Source organism: Nansenia antarctica, assembly GCF_963989245.1.
Source record: "Nansenia antarctica genome assembly, chromosome: 20".
Lineage (NCBI taxonomy): Eukaryota > Metazoa > Chordata > Actinopteri > Argentiniformes > Microstomatidae > Nansenia > Nansenia antarctica.
Genome location: NC_137693.1, coordinates 10,537,584 through 10,563,511, shown reverse-complemented (window position 1 = coordinate 10,563,511; position 25,928 = coordinate 10,537,584). Strand labels below are relative to the sequence as shown.

The 25,928-nt window shown below is 48.8% G+C and overlaps 1 protein-coding gene across 1 annotated transcript; it reads left to right on the top strand.

Annotated features, from left to right (window-relative positions):
• Positions 1–422: 422 nt before the first annotated feature.
• On the top strand, positions 423–25,704 carry gemin5 (gem (nuclear organelle) associated protein 5; the record flags this gene model as incomplete). Its single annotated transcript, XM_080549428.1, has 28 exons — positions 423–564; positions 1,646–1,800; positions 2,147–2,328; positions 2,766–2,893; positions 3,709–3,810; positions 4,341–4,473; positions 4,669–4,834; positions 5,269–5,481; positions 5,813–5,898; positions 6,087–6,169; positions 6,848–6,984; positions 7,410–7,483; positions 9,038–9,219; positions 9,918–10,057; positions 10,805–10,976; positions 13,531–13,728; positions 14,040–14,144; positions 15,199–15,324; positions 15,818–15,913; positions 19,753–19,890; positions 20,496–20,643; positions 21,030–21,149; positions 21,323–21,533; positions 21,720–22,313; positions 22,736–22,898; positions 23,248–23,869; positions 24,376–24,460; positions 25,495–25,704. The coding sequence occupies 28 exons, from the start codon at positions 423–425 to the stop codon at positions 25,660–25,662; spliced, it is 4,869 nt and encodes a 1,622-aa protein (XP_080405554.1). The 3' UTR covers positions 25,663–25,704.
• Between the last annotated feature and the right edge of the window lie 224 nt (positions 25,705–25,928).

The window sequence follows — 25,928 nt, the reverse complement described above, 5'->3', positions numbered from 1 at the left end:
TTTACATCAACACTCTTCGCTTTACGGCAAGTACCTCCTCGTCTCGCATTATATTCAGTGCTTAATAATTCTGCAAGGCGTAAATATTTGCTTTACAATACTGGAAATGCGAGATATCGATAGGAATGGAATGTCTGATTGGATTTAAAAGCGAACTAAAGTTACGTGAACAAGACTAGAATCAAATGGTTATAAAAACGCTTCGATTTCAACCCGGCATAATTTTGACCCTTCTCCTTTTCCGTACTAATTCTTACGACACTTCATGAAATCATACGGCTGTCGCTCTGTTTATGATGCAGCAAGCAGCATGAACGCTCCAGTGTCGACATGTGCATGTCTTAAGTGTCTTAAGTAACTCTGCGTTTAACTTGTAGGTTTCTATTGAACTTTAACTGAGCATCGATCACTCGTAGTGCATCATGCACGAAAGACTGCTGCCCGCCTCCCCGAACTGGTACTGTTCCAGATGCAGTGACACGAATGACAAAGGTTTGATGGGCTTTGGAGCCAGAAACACCATCTATCTGGTAGACGTCACAGCACCGAGCTCTGCGGTCGTGGGTGAGACGTCACTCTGTTTATGACATCACTCTGTTTATGACATCACTCTGTTTATGACATCACTCTGTTTATGACATCACTCTGTTTATTTGATCATCCATGACATCACTCTGTTTATGACATCACTCTATTTATGACATCACTCTGTTTATGACATCACTCTATTTATGACATCACTCTGTTTATGACATCACTCTGTTTATGACATCACTGTGTTTATTTGATCATCCATGTCAGATCATCCAGTGTTTATTTGATCATCCATGCCAGACATCACTCTGTTTATCTGATCATCCATGTCAGATATCACTCTGTTTATTTGATCATCCATGTCAGACATCACTCTGTTTATTTGATCATCCATGCCAAGTCATCCAGTGTTTATTTGATCATCCATGTCAGACATCACTCTGTTTATTTGATCATCCATGACATCACTCTCTTAATTTGATCATCCATGTCAGACATCACTCTGTTTATTTGATCATCCATGTCAGACATCACTCTCTTTATCTGATCATCCATGTCAGACATCACTCTGTTTATTTGATCATCCATGTCAGACATCACTCTGTTTATTTGATCATCCATGTCAGACATCACTCTGTTTATTTGATCATCCATGTCAGACATCACTCTGTTTATTTGATCATCCATGTCAGACATCACTCTCTTTATTTGATCATCCATGTCAGACATCACTCTGTTTATTTGATCATCCATGTCAGACATCACTCTGTTTATTTGATCATCCATGTCAAAATCATCCAGTGTCTTTCCCTGCATCACAACAGATGAACTCCTTCGTATTCCGGCTACTTTGCCTACTTGTACTGTATTATAGGCTATTGCATTATCATATTGTACTTTGCACAGCATTTTGCACTATTGATTCCAATGTAGTATGACTGGTTACTACCATCATTCACTATTATTACTTAGTTTACTTTATTATTTGTGATTTTGTATCTTGATGCTTCAATGCCAGTGTTGAGGAACCTACGCCAAATAATTTTACTCTTGTGTACTTGTACATTGGGATGTAATAAAAGCGATTCTGATTCTGTGTCATTGGTTTCAGGTGAGCTGGTTGGCCACAGAGAAAGAGTGTCTGGTTTCTCATTCTGCCAACATGCTGGTCAAAGCCACATCTGTGCCAGCGCTTCTGATGACGCGTCAGTTAAATTCTGGGACACAGATGAGAAGGTCCTAGTCAAGGAGCATTATGCTCACCAGGTGAGTGTCATTCCACCTTTGGGCCACACCTCACAGATGGGACGTCTACTTACATTGGGGCTCTACACACACACACACACACACACCGACCCGAACCATACCGTTGTGGCATGAATATTTTTGCTTTTGCCGAAACGGCTTTAGACTCGTGACTCGACTTGAGTGACACTGAAATACTATTGAGTGTGAAGCCTTGAGTTGCAAGCTGTTAAATGAACTAGGTTATGGAGCCTTCACCTCCAAGGATATTTATCTTTCTCTCTCTCTCACACACACACACACACACACACACACACACACACTAAGTACATTATCTTATCTACTCTTAATCTTGTCCACTCTTCAGAACACCATCACAGCCCTGCACTGGTCCCCAGTGGACAAGAACCTGGTGGTGTCTGGGGATGAGAAGGGCATCGTGGTGTGCTACTGGTACAACACGGGCGACGTGGCCAGCTTCTTCCCCGAGCCCAGGAACGTCTTCTGCCTGTCCTGCTCTCCTCACTCATGGAACTACGTGGCCGTTGGGTAAGAGGGCTGGGCTTCGTGACCTACGACCCCCAGCGTGTGCAACAACATTCCCCTTAAACTGAGAGACACACATTCACCAGTGTTTATGGAGAAACAGTGTGGGGGGGGCGGGGGGGTCCCTGGAATTCTTTCAGGGGCGGTTTCCCAGACTCAGATTTAGGCTAAGCCTGCCTCTGAACTAAGAAAGCACTCGGTGCCAATAGAGAATAGAGACTGTCCATTGAACATGGTCTTTAGTCCAGGCCTAGGGTTAATCTGGGTCTGGGAAACTTAAGCGCTTAAGGACTGGTTTCAGGGACAGAGATTACATTAACCTGGTTTAAAAATCATCTTCGATGGTAGATTCTCCATCATTGCAAGAGTAGATTTATAGATATTATGGGATTAGGCTTAATCTGGTGTTTTAAGAGTTTCTGTATCGTTCTCTGTCCAAGGTACAAGGATGGGATGATCGTGCTGATTGTCCACCGTCTGCGTGGCCATGACGACGAGATCCACGCCCTGTCCTGGGCCCCGCTGGCCAACGAGGAGGCTCTCTACAGCAGGCCAGAGGACTACACAGGTGGGTCATTATGGGATGTCCTGAGCTGATTGGTCCACAGTGAGTTAGTACCATGTGGTCTTTCAGCTGAGGCTTGTATTCTAAACTATTTAGATACTAGACTAGGCTAGATACGAATCATTGTAAGAATCAATCAAACTTTATTTATATTATGTATTTATATATATATATAGTCATGCATTGAATGCAACTCCAAGTGCTGAACATAAAAACAATAGTAAATAAACCACAATACAATAAAACTAGTTTAGACATAGGGATACAATCAAGAACAATATCAATATCTGTTTTTTTATTTATGTATACACATGAAAAAGGTACAAATGCACTTACGGTAACGCCAAAGCAAATTCCTATATGTGTATGCATAATGGCAATAAACGTTATCTGAATTTGAATCTGAACAAAACATTTGGAGATAAGAAATAGGGGTAAAAGTGCAAGTTGACAAAGACACTAGGTAAAAGCCAGGCTAAAAATGTGTATTTTGAGCTTTCTTTAAAACATATCCACACACACTGCCACCCTCAAGTCCTCTGGCAAGCCGTTCCAAAGTCTAGGGCCATAGTGGCTAAAGGCGGCCTCGCCATGGGACCCGTGGAACTACCCAGAGACCGGTACTAAGAATGCCGTGACACATGGCAAGTGAACAGAATTGTATATCAGTCAGCGGACCTGGGGGTGAGTTTGCAGGAAGCCTTGTAGAGCTGGAGTGGTCTTATCTGACCGTAGTACTACGACACTCCTGCCCGGGGTAACTCCGGAAGACATTTTCCTCCCTAAATGACCTAAATGAGCGTCGTCCTTGTTTTCAGAAGCGACCAATGGGGTGGCGGACGGAGCAGAGAAGGGATGCTATCTGGCCTCGGGCAGCAAAGACCAGACAGTGAGGATCTGGAGCACGGCCAAGGGAAAAGGTAAGACCACAACAGCCACCACAACAACAACAACAACCACCACCACAACAACCACCACAACAACCATAACAACAACCACCACCACAACAACCACCACAACAACCATAACAACAATAACCACCACCACAATAACCACCACCATCACAACAACAACCACAACAACCATCACAACAACCACCACCACCACAACAACAACCACCACAACAACAACCACCACCACAACCACAACAACAACCACCACCACCACCACTACAACAACAACCGCTGATGATGGATGTCACCCAACAAGGGAGGCTGGTGGAGGTAGAAATCGGAGGACGGGCTCATTGTGATGCAGGGAACGGAATGAGGAACGCTATCAAACAAACACCTGTAGTTTGAGACCATTCCTCCTTCCGTTCATGCCTTGTAATGAGCCCGTCCTCCGATGTCTACCTCCACAGGTACGAGTACATAAAGGACGGTATGAAGGGTGTGAACAACCCTAGAGCCTACTCCTTTTAAAAGACAGTTCCTTCTCCCTCCCTCAGCTGTGATGACCCTGAAGCTGCCCTTCTTGAAGAGGAGAGGGTCGGGTGTGGACCCCGGGGTGAAGGAGAGACTCTGGCTCACTGTCCACTGGCCCAAGGGGAAGCCGACACAGCTGGTGTCCAGCTGCTTTGGGTATGATGATGATGATGATGATGATGGAAACCAATTTGTTTTGCTAAAGTTTGATGAATCGTTATAGATTTGGATGATCGATTGGTAACTGTGCTAACACATCCTGTGTGTGTGTGTGTGTGTGTGTGTGTGTGTGTGTGTGTGTGTGTGCGCGTGTGTGTGTGCGTGTGCGTGTGCGTGCGCGCGTGTGTGTAGGGGGGAGATGATTCTATGGGACCTGACCAGGGGGGGCAAGCAGAGGTGGAGTCTGCTGGGCGCCTCGTCAGAAGGCCAGAACCACAGCCGGATTGTGTTCAACATGAGCTCCGTGTGTCTGCCCGACGACAGAGAACTGCTCCTCAGCACCTCCATGGACCGAGAGGTGAGACCCGCCCTACAGAACCTCAGAACCACATAGAACCGTCTCTCTCCACCCTACTGTTTCCATCTCTGCCGCTGAAGCAGGACCAGCAGGGTAGGCCGGTGTAGGTAGACATCGGAGGACGGGCTCAGTGCCTTCTCTCTCTGGGACAGTTATGTCTACTTTGACCAACAGTTGAACCTACCATAGCCAACCCCAGGACAAACCGCCCACTGATGTTGTAAACCTATAAATGTGATCAACTGGGACTGCCCCGGGGGAGCCATTGTACTGAGAACCCCATTTTTGTTGGCCAGACAATCGCTCCTTCTTACAAGAACTAAATAAATACTCTTAATGATTTGATAAGTCTCAGTCTCCTGGTTACACACAAGTTTAGCATTCTGTAGATTTGAATCTGACGGTGGGGGTTTTCTGGTGTTTTGCCTCTCCAGGTTAAGTGCTGGGACCTGGCGTCTCTGGACTGCTGCTGGACGCTGCCCACCCTGGGGGGGTTCGTCTACACCCTGGCCTTCTCCCCCGTGGGCACGGGCAACCTGGCGCTGGGCGTGGGCGACAGCATGATCCGCGTCTGGAACACCCTCTCCCTCCAGAACCAGTACGACACCAGAACCTTCTGGCAGGGCATCAAGTCCAAAGTCACGGCGGTAAGAGAGGGCTAAGGGAAGCTAAGAGACAGCTAAGGGCTAAGGGAAGCTAAGAGACAGCTACGGGCTATGGGAAGCTAAGGGCTATGGGAAGCTAAGAGAAGCTAAGGGCTAAGAGACAGCTATGGGATGCTAAGAGAAGCTAAAGGAAGCTAAGAGAAGCTAAGGGCTAAGGGAAGCTAAGAGACAGCTAATTAGCCTAGCAAATTAGCCTATAGCCTATTCCATTGGTTCCAGGCAAACTCAATCAAGCACAGCTAAAGTATTTGAAATAAATAATAATAATAATTATTATTATTATTATCATCATGACTCTCTCCGTTCATCGCAGCTGTCCTGGCACCCTACAAGAGAAGGTTCCTTAGCGTTCGGAACGGACGACGGAAAAGTCGGCATCTATGACGCTTTCTCCAACAAGTAAGACCACACAGTCACTCCTCTGCGGAATTTGGGAGTTGTGTTGTTGATGATGATGATGATGTCATCAAAATTCCAAATTCCGGTTGTGGTGGTGGTGGTCATCGCTCATCCGGGTGACATTCTCCGGTGTTCAGACTAATGAACCGCTTTCTTTTGTTTGTGTCGTTCGTTCGTTTTCGTTAAAGGCCGCCTCAGATCTCCAGTTCCTACCACCGCAAGACTGTCTACACGCTAGCTTGGGGACCCCCCGTCCCCCCGATGTCATTTGGTAAGAGGGCGTTGCCCGCGGACGCGCGGAGCATGCTAAACACACACTGACCCAGCAAATAACAGGGACGTGGGAAGGATGCCAGAGCGATGAGTCAGCATATTAGCCATCTCCCGACACCATTGTAATATACTCGGTAATTGAATGAGTCGAGAAAATGCTTACCCTCCTCCCTGGGCCTTTCGCGGGGGGAAATCGAGACGTGGAAAGTTAATTTGACCAGCTGTCGGCAGGTGACAGTTTGATTAGAGTATCAGTCATTCATTTTGAAGCGGTAAACATTACAGTAATTGTTTTCGGTATGAGAGAACTGCTGATGGTTCTAAACAAAGACCGGGGTTTTAAAGTTTTGTTCGGGGGAGGAACTTGGCGTCGTTTGTTTTCACTGACTCGGTTTTTAACTGACTCGCGCTCCTCCTGGTCTTCCTCTTGACCCACCTGACATTTTGGACCTCATTAGTGGAGTTGTTGATTGAGATATTAACCTTAATGACTGTGTGTGTGTGTGTGTGTGTGTGTGTGTCTGTTTCTGTCTGTTTCTGTGTGTGCGTGTGCAATGCATGTCTGTCTGTCTCTTTCTGTGTGTGTGTGTGTGTGTGCAATGCATGTCTGTGTGTGTGTGTGCGTGCGTGCGTGCGTGCATGCATGCGCCTCATCTCCATCCCTCCATCCCTCCAGGGGCGGCAGGAGACAAGCCGTCCTACAGCCTGTACAGTGTTGCTGGGGAGGGGCTCATCCTGCAGCACGACCCCTGGAAGCTGGCCGGAGAGGCCTCCGACATAGACAGGCTCATCAGAGACACCAACAGCATCAAGGTGAGGGAGGGGGGAGGGAGGGATGGAGGGGGGGGGGGGGACGGACGGAGAGAGAGAGAGAGAGACACAACAATATATGCCCCACTTAGGCCCCAATAGCGTTTTGTTGAGTGTTTGTTGATAGTTTGAGAAAGCTTGGGTTACACAGCCACCCCCCAACCCCCCCCCCCCCCCCCCCATTAAGAGTATAGCTTCACTAGGCATGTCGCGGGAGCGGAACATTCCATGGAGAGTTTGTGTTGACGGTTCGTTCGTCCAAAAGTTTGTTTGGTTTAAGGGGACTATCCAAAATGAAGTGTTACCAAAAGTGTCGGTTTCCCGATGTCCAGGACACTGTACAGTACTGCCGGACCGAGCTGTGGACTGTTAATGAGGCTGATTTGAATAAGGGGAGGGGGTTAAAGGTCACGTCTCTCTCTCTGCAGCACAAGCTGTCGCCACACACGGACCTCTGCTGGAAACCAGATGGGAAAGTCGTCGCCATCGGCAACGAGGACGGGTGAGTGACTCGGCCGATCCTCCCTTCCCGCCCTTACCACAGACTGTGGTGAACCTCCCCGGAGGCGGCGTGTGTGTGTGTGTGTGTGCGTGTGTGTGTGTGTGGCGGCCAGGGTGTGTGTGCGTGCATGCCTCACCTCCAGCCGACCAGGGGAACATCGTAATGCGAGGAATAGGAATCAGGAACAATATCCAACACCGTGTGTGTGTGTGTGTGTGTGTGTGTGTGTGTGTGTGTGTGTGTGTGTGTGTGTGTGTGTGTGTGTGTGTGTGTGTGTGTGTGTGTGTGTGTGTGTGTGTGTGTGTGTGTGTGTGTGTGTGTGTGTGTGTGTGTGTGTGTGTGTGTGTGTGTGTGTGTGTGTGTGTGTGTGTGTGTGTGTGTGTGTGTGTGTGTGTGTGTGTGTGTGTGTGTGTGTGTGTGTGTGTGTGTGTGTGTGTGTGTGTGTGTGTGTGTGTGTGTGTGTGTGTGTGTGTGTGTGTGTGTGTGTGTGTGTGTGTGTGTGTGTGTGTGTGTGTGTGTGTGTGTGTGTGTGTGTGTGTGTGTGTGTGTGTGTGTGTGTGTGTGTGTGTGTGTGTGTGTGTGTGTGTGTGTGTGTGTGTGTGTGTGTGTGTGTGTGTGTGTGTGTGTGTGTGTGTGTGTGTGTGTGTGTGTGTGTGTGTGTGTGTGTGTGTGTGTGTGTGTGTGTGTGTGTGTGTGTGTGTGTGTGTGTGTGTGTGTGTGTGTGTGTGTGTGTGTGTGTGTGTGTGTGTGTGTGTGTGTGTGTGTGGTCTGATAGCGTTCCTCGTTCCTTTCCGTGCATTACAACGAGCCCCCCGGCCTCCCGATGTTCTACCTCCCCCAGCCTCCCCCTGGTCCGCCAGCCTCCCCCTGGTGTTCTACCTCCGCCAGCCTCCCCCTGGTGTGTACCTCCGCCAGCCTCCCCCTGGTGTTCTACCTCCGCCAGCCTCCCCCTGGTGGGAACCTGCAACATTGGACCATCCAGCTGTCTGGTGTTGACAACTGTCAACCTCACCATGAGTGACGAGTGTCTGTCTGAGCTGAACGCCTCCAGCTGCAGCATAACAGATTAGCCTACATTCAGAGTACCGGTACTTTCTAACCCGCTCTCTCGGAGGAGCCGTCGCCCTCTCTGAGAAGTTCTCTCTAAGCAGCACTTTACATGATGATGATGATGATGATGATGATGACAACTTCATCGGGACGTGAGGAAATGTTCTTTGTCGTTCAGCGGTGGAGATGTTTCCACACAAACACATGAGCAGGGGGAGGCTGGCGGAGGTAGAAATCGGAGGACGGGGCTCGTCGGGATGCGTGGGATGGAATGAGGGACGGTACCGTGCGTTACTATGAGCCCCGTCCTCGAGGCTGATGGATTTCTGCCTCTAGCAGCCTCCCCTCTGATGCAGCGCAACGCAACAAACACCATGTATGTGTAAGTTGTACCTGCTGTGTGGGGGTAACGTGTGTGTGTCTGTGTGTCTGTGTCTGTGTGTGTATGTCTGTGTCTGTGTGTGTGCGTGCGCCTCCCTCCCTCCCTCCCACCCTCTCCCCCAGGTCCATCGAGGTGTACCAGGCCCCCCACCTGAGGCTCCTCTGTACCATCCAGCAGCACCACAAGATCATCAACACCCTGAGCTGGCACCTCCCCCACGGCCCCCAGCCCGAACACCACCACCTGCTGGCCTCCGGGTCCGCCAACGCGGTGGTCTACGTCCACGACCTCAGGGCTGTCATAGGTAAGAACACCCCAGGAGGGTCATAGGTACAGGGTTCCCGCACTGGTCTTAAAAAGCCTTCAAGTCTAAAATCCAGCAATCCAGGTTTATAAGGCCTACAAAGGTCTTACATTTCAGTTATTCGGTCTAAAAATGAGGTGCTAGGTCTTGAGAATGAGATCCTGCAAGGAAATCAGTCCGACCACATCTATTTACGCAGATATTAATCAAATGCCAATTTGCTTCCTTTTTTGTCTGTATGGCAGTGAAATCCCTAATTTCATCACCTCGAGGATGACAAAAAGCTATTATGGTGGCACGAATAGGTCTATCCAAAGACGTCTAAAAACGGTCTAAAAAGGTCTTAAATGTAACTTGTAGGAACCTTGTAGGCAAGAACACCCAGGAGTGTCATAGGGAAGTATATCCAGGGCTGCTTGCATCCCATCCTAGCAGCATGGAACTAGTTTTTCCAATGAACATAGTGTTGTGTCAAAGTGATATAATAGTGGTACTCTCCAAATCCTGGACTTACATCAAACCTTCAACGGAGAGCCTCCATGTGCAAATCTATGTCTTAATCTATGTCTTCATCTTAATATTAACATCTTAATCTGTGTCAGGTGATTAGGCTTAATCTAAGTCTGGGGACCCCCCCCGTGAGTTTGAGGAGATAGTACATTCTAACGCTGGTCCCTCCCCGTCGCCCCTGACAACAGAGGCTCCTCCAGAGAGGCCTGTGGTGATGACGGAGGCCTACAGGAGCCTGGTGGGTCACACGGCCAAGATCACCAACCTGGCGTGGAGCCCCCACCACGACGCCCGGCTGGTCACCGTCTGCTATGACGGCACCGCTCAGGTCAGGACCGGTTTACTCTTCTGTTGTTTTTGTTTTTGTTTTTTTATAGATAGGCTGATTTGTGCATGACATTTCATTTAATTCGTGCATGAAGTCTAGCAGCAAAGTTGTTGCTCTATATATGTTATTATTAATCCTTTATTTAACCCGGGTAGTCATATTGAGACAGTAGCCTCTTTTTCAAATGAGCACTGGCCTGGATATATATATATATATACAGTGATGCTTGAAAGTATGTGAACCCCTTGTGCAATCATAGATTTCTACCATGAAATCTTTATTTAATATTTTTTCCTGTTGTGTCTGTCTGACTTTCTGTCTGTAAATTCGGTAAAGAGTCCTTGGGTTTGTGAAAGGCGCTATATGAAACCAAGCTATTATTATTATTATTATTATTATTATTATTATTATTATTATTAATATGATGATTATTAATATTATTACCATTACACCACTGCCCTCTACTGGTCACCTCCATGTGATTGAAGACTAGTTAATAATAATATACCCCATTTATCTGAAGCTTTTATTCAGTGATATACATTGCAGTGAGTGCAGACATGTGTTAGTATATACGGCCCCAGCAGGACTCAAACCCCCAAGCATTGTTAGCGCCATGCTCTACTGAGCCACAGAGGACCACAGGTTAATGGTGTGTGTGTCTGTGTGTGTCTGTGTCTGTGTGTGTGTCTGTGTCGTCTGTGTGTGTGTGTGTGTCTGTGCGTGTGCGTGTGCCCCCCCCCCCAGGTGTGGGACGTGTTGAAGGAGGAGGGTGTGTCTAACTACCGGGGTCACCGCGGCAGGCTGCTGTGTGTCCAGTGGTCCCCCGTGGACCCCGACCTGGTCTGGACCGGCGGCGATGACTTCACCGTGCAGGAGTGGGCCGTGTCCAAGCAGGAGCACACCAAGCCCCCCAAAAGTAAGTCAGAACACACCAAGCCCCCCAAAAGTAAGTCAGAACACACCAAGCCCCCCAAAAGTTAGTCAGAACACACCAAGCCCCCCAAAAGTAACAACCGGAACACACACATACACACAGTGACATCATCAAAACCTGACAGTGTCGTCTTAGCATACAGAACTACACTTGTGTAGCTGAGTGTTTTATTTATAGAGATGTATCTATTCAATTTAACTTTATTTCAGACACATAGGTCCATATCGGCAAATAACAAAAATATAAAATACAATACAAGGACAACAGTACAGAAATATAATAATAATAATAATAATAATTCATTGTTTTTATATAGCGCTTTTCCGAGGCTCAAAGACGCTGACAATATGGCTAAAACAGAAATCACTGGAACAGCAACAAGCAACAGATGACATGAGCACATAGAACACAGAGTTAACGAACAGGGAACACAGAAACGCAGCAATGTCCCGGGGGGGGGGGGGGGGTGGCAGGGTTAGGGGAGATGGTTAGGGATAGGGGAGGTTGTATGCATGGGAGAACAGGTAGGTTTTGAGGTGGGATTTAAAAGTTGAGAGTGAGGGTGAGTCTCTGAGTGGTTGAGGGGAGAGAGTTCCAGAGGCGGGGTGCAGCTCGTGAAAAGGCACGGTCTCCGAAGTGGTCTTCAAATTCTCCTACACTATTTGGAGAGCCTCAAATGGCGACATGAGAATTGCATTCCGGGTCAGGAGGAGAAAGTGGTAGAGGAAATGATCATTTTGGCCTCCTGATTGTCTCAGACTGTGGGCTGGTATCTATAATAATAATAATAATAATAATTCATTACATTTATATAGCGCTTTTCCGATATGTAGGAGATCATGGCATTTCACAGGTCCACAGTGATCAAAACACATAGACATTTGTTCCAATGTTTCCCAAGACAAGAGACCTTGTCAAGACCTTGTCACTGTGTGTAGGCTCAGTTAGGGCCATTATGATAAAAACTTCATCAACTTTCATCAATTAGCCAACACAGAAATGTATAGATGAAATTCCTCAACACAGCATGAAAGGTGGGAACATTACTACTCACAAACACATGACTTGCACTTGTTTTTCATTGTATAGTGCTCACTATTTGAGCAGTATAGTATATTCCTATCTAAAGCATGTCTAGGTAGGAGTTAGGAAGTATATTGTACAATGTAGTGGTGGTAACCCAGGGATACACGGTAGGGATGGACGGTTTCCAATTATTGAAACCGAAAAACCGTCAGAGAGTAAAACCGCGGTTTTCCGGTTAACCGAAAAATACAGTAAAAAAAAAAAAAAAAAAAAAAATGTTGTAAAAAAAATAAATAAAAAAAGAGCGCCAATTTCAAATAATTGAGCCCTACTGCTACAATACACTCATGTCGAACACCATTAAAACACCGTAAGCACAGTCGCAACACATTTAGGCTACTTAGTTTCACAAATATAAGTGGAAAGGCAGACTTTTGTAAGCTACACCATACATGAAAACACATGAACACTTAACACACCAGCTCCGCTGATCCAGGGTGCACGCCTGCACGGAAGATCATCTCTTGGAACAGCGTCTTCATTGAATGAACTGCTTTCTCAATATCTTGGTTCTTAGACAAAGTTTCAGCTGCTGCTCAATGTATTTAAATATTTGAATACTGCTCAATAATCACTGAAATATTAGACTTAGAATTATGCAGTGAACATACTTAAAGCTTTTCATAAAAACCACATGCCGCGAGACTGACTCGTCCTGAACTGTCGTAAGTCAATCAACAAAGAATGCCCCATCAAAATAAAAGTGCCCATGGTAGAGCTGTCAAAATAGAGCTTTCAAAATAAATGTACTAATACAGATAGAGATAAATACAGAACTACCTTTGCGTCACTAAGTGACCGCGTATCTTCTGAGACATGCGTTCTGTCATCACTTTCAGTAGCGCCTTCACACACAGTGGCGCTGTGCACAAACACTCTTGATCCGTATAGCTCTTGTTTTATTATATTGTGGTTTAGTAAATACTGCACTTGGAGTTACATTCAATGCATGATTTGTGCTATAGAACATAAATAAAGTTTGATTGATTGATATCAAATCAAATCACATTTTATTTCTATAGCGCATTTCTCACAAAAGTGACCCAATGCGCTTTACAGAGAGCAGCGAAAATGATCTTATTAAATGTAAGCGAGTAATTGTAAAAAAAACTTTCCTATCTACCAATAACTGAAGGCAACTATCTTTCCCATAGAGTGATTCGTTACCCTTAAATATAATCCCAATTAGATATTAATCCTCAGTTATTCTTCACAACTGACCAAACCTCTCACTCATTGCGCGGCAGATTCAGACTGTATCATTGTTATTTTCACACACGACAAACATGTGACATGTTCCAGTTTTATTCTTATTCTATTTTATTCTTCTAAAAAAAAAAAAAAACGGTTTCAGACGGTTTTGATAAAAAACCGTTTCTATTTTTATAAACCCCGGTTTTCGGTTTAACCGAAAAACCGTCCATCCCTAATACACGGCTGTCCTCCTCAGTGAAAAAGACCCCGATGCAAAAGGCCAAAATGAAGGCCAAGGCCAAGAAGAAGAAGGGACCGGGGAAAGAAGGGAGGACGGAGGAGAGCCCGTCCCCATCTCAGAACGGAGAGGAGGAGAGAGGAGGGGCGGCGGCCGCAGCAGACGAGGAGGAGGAAGAGGAGGGCAGCGAGACCGCCAGCATCTCCTCACTCACAGGTAACACAGGCTGCTACGTCCCTATAGTCTGGCATGGCCTCCTGTCTTTGTCTCCTCTTCTTGTCTCCTCTCCTCTCCTTGTCACCTCTCCTCTCCTTGTCACCTCTCCCTGTCTCCTCTCCTCTCCTTGTCTCCTCTTCTTGTCTCCTCTCCCTGTCTCCTCTCCTGTCTCCTTTCCTTCACCTACACTGAGGAGAATATGAAGTAGCTCACGTGTGTGTGTGTGTGTGTGTGTGTGTGTGTGTGTGTGTGTGTGTGTGTGTGTGTGTGTGTGTGTGTGCGTGTGTGTGCGCGCGTGTGTGCGGTTCCAGCCTGTCTGCCCAGCGTGCAGATGGACAGACCTGCGGCAGAGAGGGTCCAGACCGGAGGGAAGCCCTTCACCCCCCTGAAGAAGGACCTGAAGAGAGACAAACCTGGTACGTCCTGCAAACGAGTAGAACACACACACACACACACACACACACTTGTCAGTAGCCCGGCTCAGAGCGAGTGACCAAAATGGAGACAAGGGTAAAAGTAAATAATCAATGTTTTATTAATAACTAAAGACTAAAATAAGCATAATAAAGATGGGATGTGTTAGTCAGGACCATCGATGGTGTAGGGTGTGTGTGAGTGATCTGTATGTGGAATGTTGTAAAGTGTAAACAAAGGGGAAAAAGGATTGCCACAAACACATGAACAAAGGTGTGCTCCTGTATGGAGAGTAGGGCTGTTACGATTAGTCGACGTCATCGACGTCACCGACTACACCAATACGTCGGTTTGCGTAATATGCGTCGGTTAGTCGTAAATAAACAAAATGGCCTTTTTTTTTTTTTTTTTTTTAAACCTTTATTTTACCAGGCGAGACAATTAAGTGTATGAGTGAAAAATGGATAGCTACTAGCTAATGTTACACAAGCAATGTAGCTCACCACAGTTCGTATGTCTTGTCTTCTGGTGTTAGTAACGTTAGCTATGTAGCTGGCTAGCTACGGTAGCCTATTGTCATTGTGGTGCGAGCACCTACTGTACGTTATCTAGCTCGTAGCTCGCATGCTACGTTAGCATCAATTTAGCTAATCATAACATAGCAGCGAGAGTAACGTTAGCTATAGCAGTGAGGTGGAGACAAACACGTTTATTTTTTTTTATTTTTTTTTTCCGAACAGTACAAAGATTATCGTTAGACTTATCGATAAATTAGTCGTTAGACTAATCGATAAAATAATCGCTAGATTAATCGTTAGAAAAATAGTCGTTTGGGACAGCACTAATGGAGAGAGAGAGAGAGAGACTGGTGAACCAGCACAGCCTAAATAGGCACCGGCCCAGGTGTGCTGCATCAACCAATCAGGCCTCCTCACCCCATTGCCATCCTGCAACACAGAACCAGAACAAGACAGCAGTGGAGGGAGGAGACCGTAACACACTGAGAACATTGTTCATGTAATAACATAACGTGTGTGTGTGTGTGTGTGTGTGTAGAGGTGGGTCTGATGAAGAAGAGGAAGCCTCGCTCCATGCTGCCCCTCAGTACGCTGATGGACCACCGGCCCAGAGAAGACCTCCAGCAGGACTGCCTCACGCTGGCCGCCGTCACACACACTGACGGTGAGTCACACACACACTCTGGGGGTCAGTCACACACACTCTGGGGGTCAGTCACACACACACTCTGGGGGTCAGTCACACACACTCTGGTAGTCAGTCACACACACTCTGGTGGTCAGTCACACACACTCTGGTAGTCAGTCACACACACTCTGGTGGTCAGTCACACACACTCTGGGGGTCAGTCACACACTGACGGTGAGTCACACACACTCTGGGGGTCAGTCACACACACTCTACACACACACACACACACACACACTCTGGGGGTCAGTCACACAGACTAGTGGTCAGTGTCACACACACACACTCTGGTAGTCAGTCACACACACTCTGGGGGTCAGTCACACCCCTCTCTCTCTCTCTCTCTCTGCCTCTTGTTCTCTCTCTCTCTCTCTCTCTCATTCTCACACACACACACACACACACACACACACACACACACACACACACACACACACACTTATCTCTGACTGTGTGCCTGCCCCCCCAGGCCCCCCTCCCCACGTGGTGCCCGGCCAGGGAGAGCACCTCCAGCTGGGCCTCTTCCACGACCGCCAGGCCCTCTACAAGATGCTGCAGGAGGAGGGTAGGACCACGCCTGGCACTCACACACATACACACTCACCTAACACACTCCTACACACACCTACACACTCCTCTAACACACTCCTACACACACCTACACACTCCTCTAACACACTCCTACACACTCCTCTAACACACACCTCCACTCCTCTAACACACTCCTACACACACCTACACACTCCTCTAACACACACCTACACACACCTCTAACACACACCTACACACACCTCTAACACACTCCTACACACTCCTCTAACACACACCTACACACACCTCTAACACACTCCTACACACACCTCTAACACACACCTACACACACCTCTAACACACACCTCTAACACACACCTACACACTCCTACACACTCCTCTAACACACACCTCCACTCCTCTAACACACTCCTACACACACCTACACACACCTACACACTCCTCTAACACACACCTACACACTCCTCTAACACACACCTACACACACCTACACACCTTCTCTAACACACACCTACACACTCCTCTAACACACACCTACACACACCTACACACACCTACACACCTTCTCTAACACACACCTACACACTCCTCTAACACACACCTCCACTCCTCTAACACACTCCTACACACACCTACACACACCTACACACTCCTCTAACACACACCTACACACTCCTCTAACACACACCTACACACACCTACACACACCTACACACCTTCTATAACACACACCTACACACTCCTCTAACACACACCTCCACTCCTCTAACACGCCTACACACTCCTCTAACACACACCTCCACTCCTCTAACACACCTACACGCACACCTACACACACCTACACACTCCTCTAACACACACCTCCACTCCTCTAACACAGTGGTTCCCAACCTTTTTTGTCTTGTGTACCCCTTGAGCTGTTTTGCCATGCCAGAAGTACCCCCTCACTCATGCGTGTTGATTATTTCCCAAAAAAATCAATTAAACTATAACTTGCAAATATAACATTTATTACTGACACACAGAGAGCAAAACCTCTTCTCATGTCTCCAAAACTCTAAACACATTTTCTGCTTTACACACATTTTGCTATTCAAAATGGCACTTTTTAAATGCACTGAACACGGTTTTCTGCACACAACAATCTGACATAAAGTCACATGTTTGCCATTTCAAAACATTGCCATTCAAAATTAGACTACATGAGCTAATTGGCCAATACATGTGCCACCTGGCCACCTCAATGGTTAATTGTTACCACATGCCCACACACTCACTGAAAATAGAAAAATAAATAATAAATAATAATGAATTTGATTTGATATCTGTTTCTTTTCCCTTTCTCCTGCTCCTCTTTGGCTTCTGTCTGAGGTGCAGTGATGTCATCATTTTCTCATCCCAGAGTCTTGACTGATGGGGAGAGGAAACAGACAAGATGAGACAGGATAAAACTTATCACACACACACACACACACACACACACACACACACACTTAAACTTCTTATCTAACTCTACTGATTATTAATGAAATCATTTGAACCACTCCCCTTTAATACATAGATATTTACACCATTGTGAAAAATAGACTCACCCAGTAGCAGTTGCAATTCTTTTTTTCATCAGTTGAGCTTTAATGAGACACTTGAGGTTGCTTCTCTTTTATAATCTTTGACAGTTCTGGAGGCAGTGTGGCAACAGCAGTCACCAGGCTGCTCTCCACACTCAGTCTGTTCCTTGGCTTGGTTTTGATGTGGGTCAAAGCTGAGAAGGTCACTTCACACATATATGTAGATCCAAAAGGCAAAAGTTCATTCAATGCACACTTTCCCAGCACTGGATATTCCTTTTCAACATCACACCAAAACTCTGTCAATGACTTGTCAGCATGTGCCATCTTCAACCCACGATCAGAGGACATGTCCATCAGATTTTCCTGCAGGCTTGCAGGAAGGCTGCTGCTGCTCCTGTCATTCACTCTGAATGGGTTCCTCACCCAGTCCAGTTTTTCTGACTTTGTTTCAATGTCATGAAAGTACTGGTTGAAGTCAGTGTCAAGTTTGGACAGATGTGCTTTAACTATTTTCACCACAGGACCTCTGTCAGCATCAGTGGTGGCGAGATGGCCATCAAGCAGTGGGAAACAGCTCACATCTCCATCCTTACATTTCCTCTCCCATAATTTAACCTTCTTTATGAATCCATTCACTTTGTCATACATGTTAAGGATGTGTGAGTACTTGCCCTGAAGTGAAAGGTTGAGCTCATTCAGCTTAGTGAAGACATCAGCAAGATATGCCAGCTGCGCAACCCACACTGCATCCTCAAACAGGGCTGCAAGAGGGTGGTCGTTTTCTGTCAGGAAAGCAAACACCTCGATGCGCAATTCATAGAGCCGCAGCAGCGTTTTGCCACGAGACAGCCAGCGAACGTCTGTGTGAAGCAGTAGCTGCTCATGCTCTGACCCGCTGTCATGACAAAGAGTTTGAAACAGTCTGTGGTTCATTGGCCGGGACTGAATGAAGTTAATCACCTTAACTGCGTCATCCATAACTGCACTTAACTCGGGGCTCATCCTTTTGCTGGCGAGTGCCTCCCGGTGAATAATACAGTGCATCCACTTAATTTCGGGGTTCACCTTCATCACACGCCCAAGCAGCCCACGCACCTTACCCGTCATTGCTGCCGCTCCATCGGTACAGATGTGACTGCAGGATTTCCACTCCAGATCGTTGTCTTTGAAGAAGCTGTCAATAATCAGAAATATTTCCTCGCCAGTTGTCTTTCCTGGCAGCGTCTTGCAAAACAAGATATGCTCATTTATGTCCGACTCTTCTTTATAACGCACAAAAGCCAGCAGCTGAGCCTCCCCACTAACGTCGGTCATTTCATCTAATTGCAAAGCGAACTGACCTGCTTGCTTCATTTTATCCACCACTTGTCCGACAATATTTATGGACATATCATCAATCCGACGGGAGACGGTATTGTTAGATAATGGTACCAACTTGAGCGCGTCAGCTGCTTTCTTGTCCAGCATAGTTTGAGCCAAAATCACAGCGGCAGGCAAAATCAGATCTTCGGCGATTGAATGTGGGGTTTTTGACTTAGCCACTAGTAATGAAACAGCATAGGACGCCTCCAGTGCTTTGCTTGACACACTTGCCGCTTTTTTCAGTGTAGCCTGACTTGACTTGAACTCTGACAGTTTTCGCTTGAAAAAGTCGTCAGTTTTACCAACAGTTGCTAGGTGTTTGGTGCTCTGGTGTCGCTGTAAATGGGCTGGCTTCATTGAATTATTAGCCAGGACTTCGCCGCAGAAAAAGCACTGTGGCTGTGGTGGATCAGCCGATGTACATGTAAATCCCCACAAAACATATGTTTCCAAATAATAGCGGGGTCCTTTTTTTCTTTTTTTCTCTGATCTGACCGTCTGATCTGACCGTCTGATCTGCCTCTGAAGCTGGTCGTTTTAGCCATCTGTCCATCTTTGCGGTATACTGACAGGCCTAGCTGACGTGCGCGCGTAAATGAACGTAAATGAACGTGATTTAAATGTGACGTGACTACCACGTGTGTTACAGTCATCACCTGTCGGGGAGGAACTTAAGTTGCAGCGTACCATTTTAACAACAGGTTTATGAAACGACTATATTTAATTATTTTTTTGGAAAGGGAAATAAATTATAATTCCAAATCTTTCCACGTACCCCCTGCAATCCCCTCACGTACCCCTAGGGGTCCGCGTACCCCCGGTTGGGAACCACTGCTCTAACACACCTACACACCTTCTCTAGGACCAGGCTTAATCTAGGTCCAGGAAACCGGCGTCTGATGTGTGTGTGTTCTCTCAGAGGAGGGCCACGTGGAGGCCGGCCACTTTGAGACGGTGGTGTACCTGAGGCTGTGGACGGGCGACATCACCGGCGCTCTGCAGGCGGCCACCGAGAGAGGGGAGCTGAGTGAGCACCTGCTCTCCGTCGCCCCCATGGGTGAGTACCGGTATTGCAGGACCGCTCAGGAAGAACCAAAAAAAAAAAGTTTCATCCGTCAAGTTTATTCATTTGACATGGCTCTCAAGTTAAACATCCTATCCTCCTCCCTCCCTCCCCTCCTCCCTCCCTCTACTCTTATCCTCTCCCTCCCTCTCCTCCTATCCTCTCCTCTCCACCTCCCCTCTCTCCCTATCTCCTCCTCCTCCCCGCCTCCCTCTCCCCTTCTCTCTCCTTTCCTCTCCTCCTCCCGTCTCTCCACCTCTGCTCCTCCTCCTCCTCCCCACCTCCCTCTCCCCTTCTCTCTCCTTTCCTCTCTTCCTCTCCTCTCTCCACTTCCCTCTCCTTTCCTCTCCTCCTCCCTGCCTCCCTCTCCCCTTCTCTCTCCTTTCCTCTCTTCCTCTCCTCTCTCCACTTCCCTCTCCTTTCCTCTCCTCCTCCCTGCCTCCCTCTCCCCTTCTCTCTCCTTTCCTCTCTTCCTCTCCTCTCTCCACTTCCCTCTCCTTTCCTCTCCTCCTCCCCGCCTCCCTCTCCCCTTCTCTCTCCTTTCCTCTCTTCCTCCCTTCTCTCCACCTCTGCTCCTCCTCCTCCACCCCCCCTCCCAGCGGGGTACCAGGTGTGGGTGAGGACGGTGGAGGCGTACGTCAGACAGCTGTGTCTGCAGGAGCAGTTCCTCAAGGCCGCCTCCCACCTCCTGTCCATCAACAAGATCTACGAGGCCGTCGACCTGCTCAAGTCTCACCAGCTCTACAGGTCAGACACACACACACACACACACACATGCACACACACACACACGCTGTGTATCTCACTAATCCATTCATGATCAATGATTGAACCCGGTCCCTGTTTGTGACTGTGATGTAACTGTCATGGTGTCTCTTTCCTCCTCTCTCTCTCTCTCTCTCTCTCTCTCTCTCTCTCTCTCTCTCTCTCTCTCTCTCTCTCTCTCTCTCTCCCCTTCTCTCTCTCTCTCTCTCTCCCTCCCCCTCCCCCCCTCTCTCTCTCTCCCTCCCCCTCCCCCATCTCTCTCTCTCTCCCTCCCCCTCCCCCCCCCTCTCTCTCTCCCTTCCTCTCTCCCCCCCCCCCCTCTCTCTCTCTTCCTCCCTCTCTCTCTCTCCCCCCCCTCTCTCTCTCAGGGAGGGCATCGCCCTGGCCAAGGCCCGTCTCCAGCCAGACGACCCGGTGCTGAAGGACCTCTACCTGACCTGGGCCGCGGTTCTGGAGAAGGACGGACACCTGTCCACCGCCGCTAAATGGTACCACACACACACACACACACACACACACACACACACACACAATCACCTGGACTATAAACTAACAGACTACCACAATGACAAGACTCACCCTGTGTGTGTGTGTCTGACTTGGTGTCACATCGAGTGTGTGTGTGTGTGTGTGTGTGTGCCTCCCCCCCCCCCCCCCCCAGTTATCTCGCCGCGGGCTCCAGCTTCGACGCGGCCAAAGTCATCTCCAAGAAGAACGACCAGGGGTCCCTGCAGATGGCGGCCCGCCTGGCCCGGCTGGGGGGGGAGGCCCAGCTGGCCCACGCCCTGACCCTGCGCTGTGCCAAGGACCTGGCCTCCACCCACAACTGGCTGGCAGCACAGACGCTCCTCAGCTCACAGGACAGCCTGCTGGTGAGACACACACACACACACACACACGCACACACACGCACACACACACACACACACACACATACACACACAGCAGCTCCTCAGCTCATAGGACAGCCTACTGGTGAAACACACACACACACACACACACACGTTGAGTCTCTTCCTCTGTGCCCTCCTCCCCCCCCCCCCCCCCCCCTCCTCCAGGCCCACCAGCTCCACTTCTGCGCCACGGAGCTGCTGACCGTGTCTCTGACCGGGACCGACGTGGTGACCTGGGCCTGCTCCTCCACCCACCCCTGGTCTGCCGCCGCTGCCACAGCGCCCCCTAGAGGAGAGGAGCAGGAGGAGGAGCAGGAGGAGGAGGAGGAGGAGGAAGAGGTCCCGGCTGCTGCTACCACCCACCCTGGGTCTACTACAGCCTCCCGGGAGGGAGAGGAGAAAGAGGAGGAGGAGGAGGAGAAGAAGAAGGAGAAGGTCCCGTCTAAAGCCCCCCACCCCTGGTGCGTCTCCGCAGCCGCCTGGAAGAAGGAGGAGGACGACCTCCTGGCCGCGGCCAAGATCGCCGCGGCCAAGATCGCCGCGGCCCGCCCCAAGGCCATCCCCAGGGCCAGATCCTCCCGTCGGGGCAGGGGGGGTCAAGGGAAGGACGTAGGAGGCCTCCTGGGGTCTCTGGCGGCCGTGTGGGAGAGAGAGTTTGGGGTCTCCTCCTCCAGCGACCCGGAGAAGCTCCGAGCTCTGCACCAACAGCTGAAGGCCGTGGAGAACCCCCAGCCCACGCCCAACGTCCCCATGAAACAGGTGGGTCACCTAGGACACCCCCCCCCCGTTCCACCCCCATGGACCTTTATGAACCGGCAGCCATTTTGGGTCTAAGTTGCCGTAGGAGGAGGTATCATTGTTTTGAATGAATTCTAAATCTTCTTTTTTTTATATATATATATATATATATTTGTTTTTAGAACTGCTTTTTGGGGGATAGAGACAGTAGAGATTGACAGGAAGGATGGGTGAGAGAGAGGAGGGGTGACATGCAGGATAGGTCGACGGCCGGAATCGAACCAGGGACCCAAACATCTCTCAACTGATTGTAATCTCTCTCTCTCTCTCTCTCTCTCTCTCTCTCTCTCTCTCTCTCTCTCTCTCTCTCTCTCTCTCTCTCTCTCTCTCTCTCTCTCTCTCCCCCTCCATCCATCCCTCCCTCCCTCCCTCCATCCCTCCAGCTTCTGACCCAGGTTGCTCTGGACGTGACTCTGGGCACGTTGAGCTGGTTGCTAGGCGACCGGGGGGCGGCGCTAGAGGAGCTGTTGCAGGGCGTGGCCAGAGGGAGCGGGGCGGGGCACTACCCTCTGATGTCAGAGACCTGTCGGGTGCTCTTCCCTCAAGGTGAGCACTCTGCAACATTCACCCCACGGTCGAACACGGCGGTTTGCCAACATGAAAGCATTCTGCCTGTTTAAAGGGGCGGTCTGGGACTCAAACAACAAAGCGGTCCGTCCCTTTAAAGATTAATGTCTCAAACCTGCTCATTAACTTCAGTTATCAAAGAGATTGGTGTGTGTGTGTGTGTGTGTGTGTGTGTGTGTGTCATAATAATCCAGTATTATATGATGCATTCTTTACTGACGTGTTTGATAATCTCATTGGGGGAGGGGCTTCAACTGGGCAAAACATCAACATTCATTAATGTATCCATTCATCCATTCATCCATCCATCCCTCCCTCTCTCTGGTAGGCGTGTCCTCCGTGTCCCACTACCGTCTGCAGCTTGCTGCCCCAGATGAGAAGGGCCTGGCTGCAGCCCAGAGCCTGGAGGCCTTCGTCTGCTACCTGCAGCTCTACCGCACCTGGTGGACCCACACCCCCACCCCCACGGCCAGACCCAGGGACCCCCCCACCCCGACCCACCTCACCCCCGACGCTGCCACCCCCCCGACGAGACTGAACGGGAATGACTCGACCAGCCCGGTGGTGCCTGACCCCCAGAACGGGGACGAGGAGGAGGAGGAACCGAGCGGTCAGAACGGCGTGGAGGAGAAGGAGGAGGAGGCGGCCGGAGGAGGAGGAGGCGTGCGTGTGAGGCCTGAGAACGGCGTCGACGAGGAGGGCGTCGGCGGAGCGTGTGCGAGCGCCTACCGGGTCCTCCTGTCTGAGCCCCACGCCACCTGCCAGAGCGCCCAGAGGGCCGTCGCAGAGATCCAGGAGAGGCTGGCCTGCATGGTGCACCAGCACAGTCGCGCCCAGGGGACGGAGCCCTCGGCTGGGGAGACGCAGACCCAGGCGCCCCCCCCCACCCTGGAGGACACCACCACCACACCCCCAGACAGCCAGGCGGCGTCCGCTGAGGCGGGACAACGGTATGTGTTGGTCTGTTACGGCCTCCTCCCTCCACTGCTGTCTTGTTCTGGTTCTGTGTTGCAGGATGGTCAGTGGGGGAGAGGAGGCCTGATTGGTTGATGCAGCACACCTGTGCCGGTGCCTATTTTAGGCTGTGCTGGTTCACCAGTCTCTCTCTCTCTCTCTCTCTCTCTCTCTCTCTCTCTATATATATATATATATATATATATATATATATATACAGGAGCACACCTTTGTTCCTTTTTCCCCTTTGTTTACACTTTACAACGTTCCACATACATCACTCACACACACCCTACACCGTTGATGATCCTGACTTTCACATCCCATTTCTATTTTTGCTTATTTTAGTCTTTAGTTGATAATAAAATATCACTCTGAGCCGGGTTACTGACAGGGCTGGTTGGTTGGTTGGCTGGCTGACTGGTTAGCTGGTTGGCTGGCTGGTTGGCTGTTTGTCTGTCAGGTATGATGTCATGTCAAGTGTGATCTTTGTTTCCCCCAGACCTGAGCCTGGGTCCCTCCCCTCCCTGATTGCCATGGTTACTGAGCACCACAAAGAGCTGGCCGGGATCCCTGATCACGTGAAGGTAACGCCCACTTCCAGTTTCAGTTTCAAGCCTAATCCTAGACTAAAAAGTATCTTTGTAGGATCTTCTTAAGTAACTTGCTGGAAATGGATCACAAATATACTTCTTTGCCCCGCGGTGGTGTAGCGGTCTAAGCACTGGCCACTAGTGCAAGCTGCCCACCGGGGACTGGGATCGAATCCCAGCTCGCCAGACCCGGATATGGCCGGGGCACACACAGGGAGCGGCATATTGAGCGGCCGCTCCCGAGGGCGGTATAGGAATATTTCCGGACAAGGATCCGTCGCGCAACAGCGCCCCCGGGGTGCCGGAATAACGGTGCTGGGCTCGAGGAGCCAGTCAGCTAGTCTGCCTGCCGATCTCCTCTGGGGCTGCCGGCCACGGGGTCGTGCGGCGGATCCTACGCAATAGGCAGGGGATAATTGGATGCTAGGTTGGGTTCAATTGGATACCAAATTGGGTGAAAAAGGGATAAAATCTGAAAAACTAATTTTAAAAAACAAAACAAATATACTTCTGAGTTTCAAGACTATTTATTTAAACCAAAGTACAGTTTACAAAAGACAGCTGCTGCTGGTATTTATCAACAACAATATGTAAATACAGTTTCAAATACTGGCCTATCACACGTACTGTATGGATGATCACGGTGTGAAAGAGGGGCACTATGATGTCACTCTGGCCTAATGTTATTCCAGGTTAAAGGTCAGGGCAGATTCACAGGAAGTCATCCTAAAATGCCCATATATGGACAGTCACTTCCTGAGGCAAAAACATATGGCTCTGAGACAAAAGGACGTGTTATGTCATAAAACACCCCTTTGTCAGCAGACATTCTTTCACAGCCAAAAAGCCTAACCCTAAGTAATACAGTCCATGCATGTGTGTTTAAGTAAAATATACTACATCTTCAATGGAGATTCGACATTGAAAGTGTGATTTAGTCCAGGACTAGGCTTCAGCCAAGTCTGTCAAACCGGTCCCTAAATCTTTGAATCATTCAAATATTGTCGTCTCCCCCCCTCCTGTTTCAGAAATACCCCTTCCCTGACGTCATGGAGTGCTGCCTCGTCCTCCTCCACCTGAACAAGACGTCTGCTGCTGTCGTCCCGGCGCCCCTGAGAGAACGGGCCCTGGCTCTGGTCCACAAATACGGAACTACTTCCTCTCTCTGCAGAGCCTCCAAGCAGTTCCCGTCGTAACAGTTAAAGATGTATGATATTATGATTTCTTATTTTTCTATTTTGTCTTCTCTCTCTCATATGACTGACTGTATTTTTTTCTGTTTTGTTAAAAAAAAAGAGAAGCACTTAGCCAAAAATGGCAAGTTGAAACTGTAAGTCTGTATATGCAATAAACCGTTTCACTACAAACAACCGAGGGGTTTGGATCTCTCCTGAACTGTTCAGTCTGGTTGTTGACCAGGCGGTGTTTCTGAGTCATACAGAATAGATTCTAAAGCTTTGGG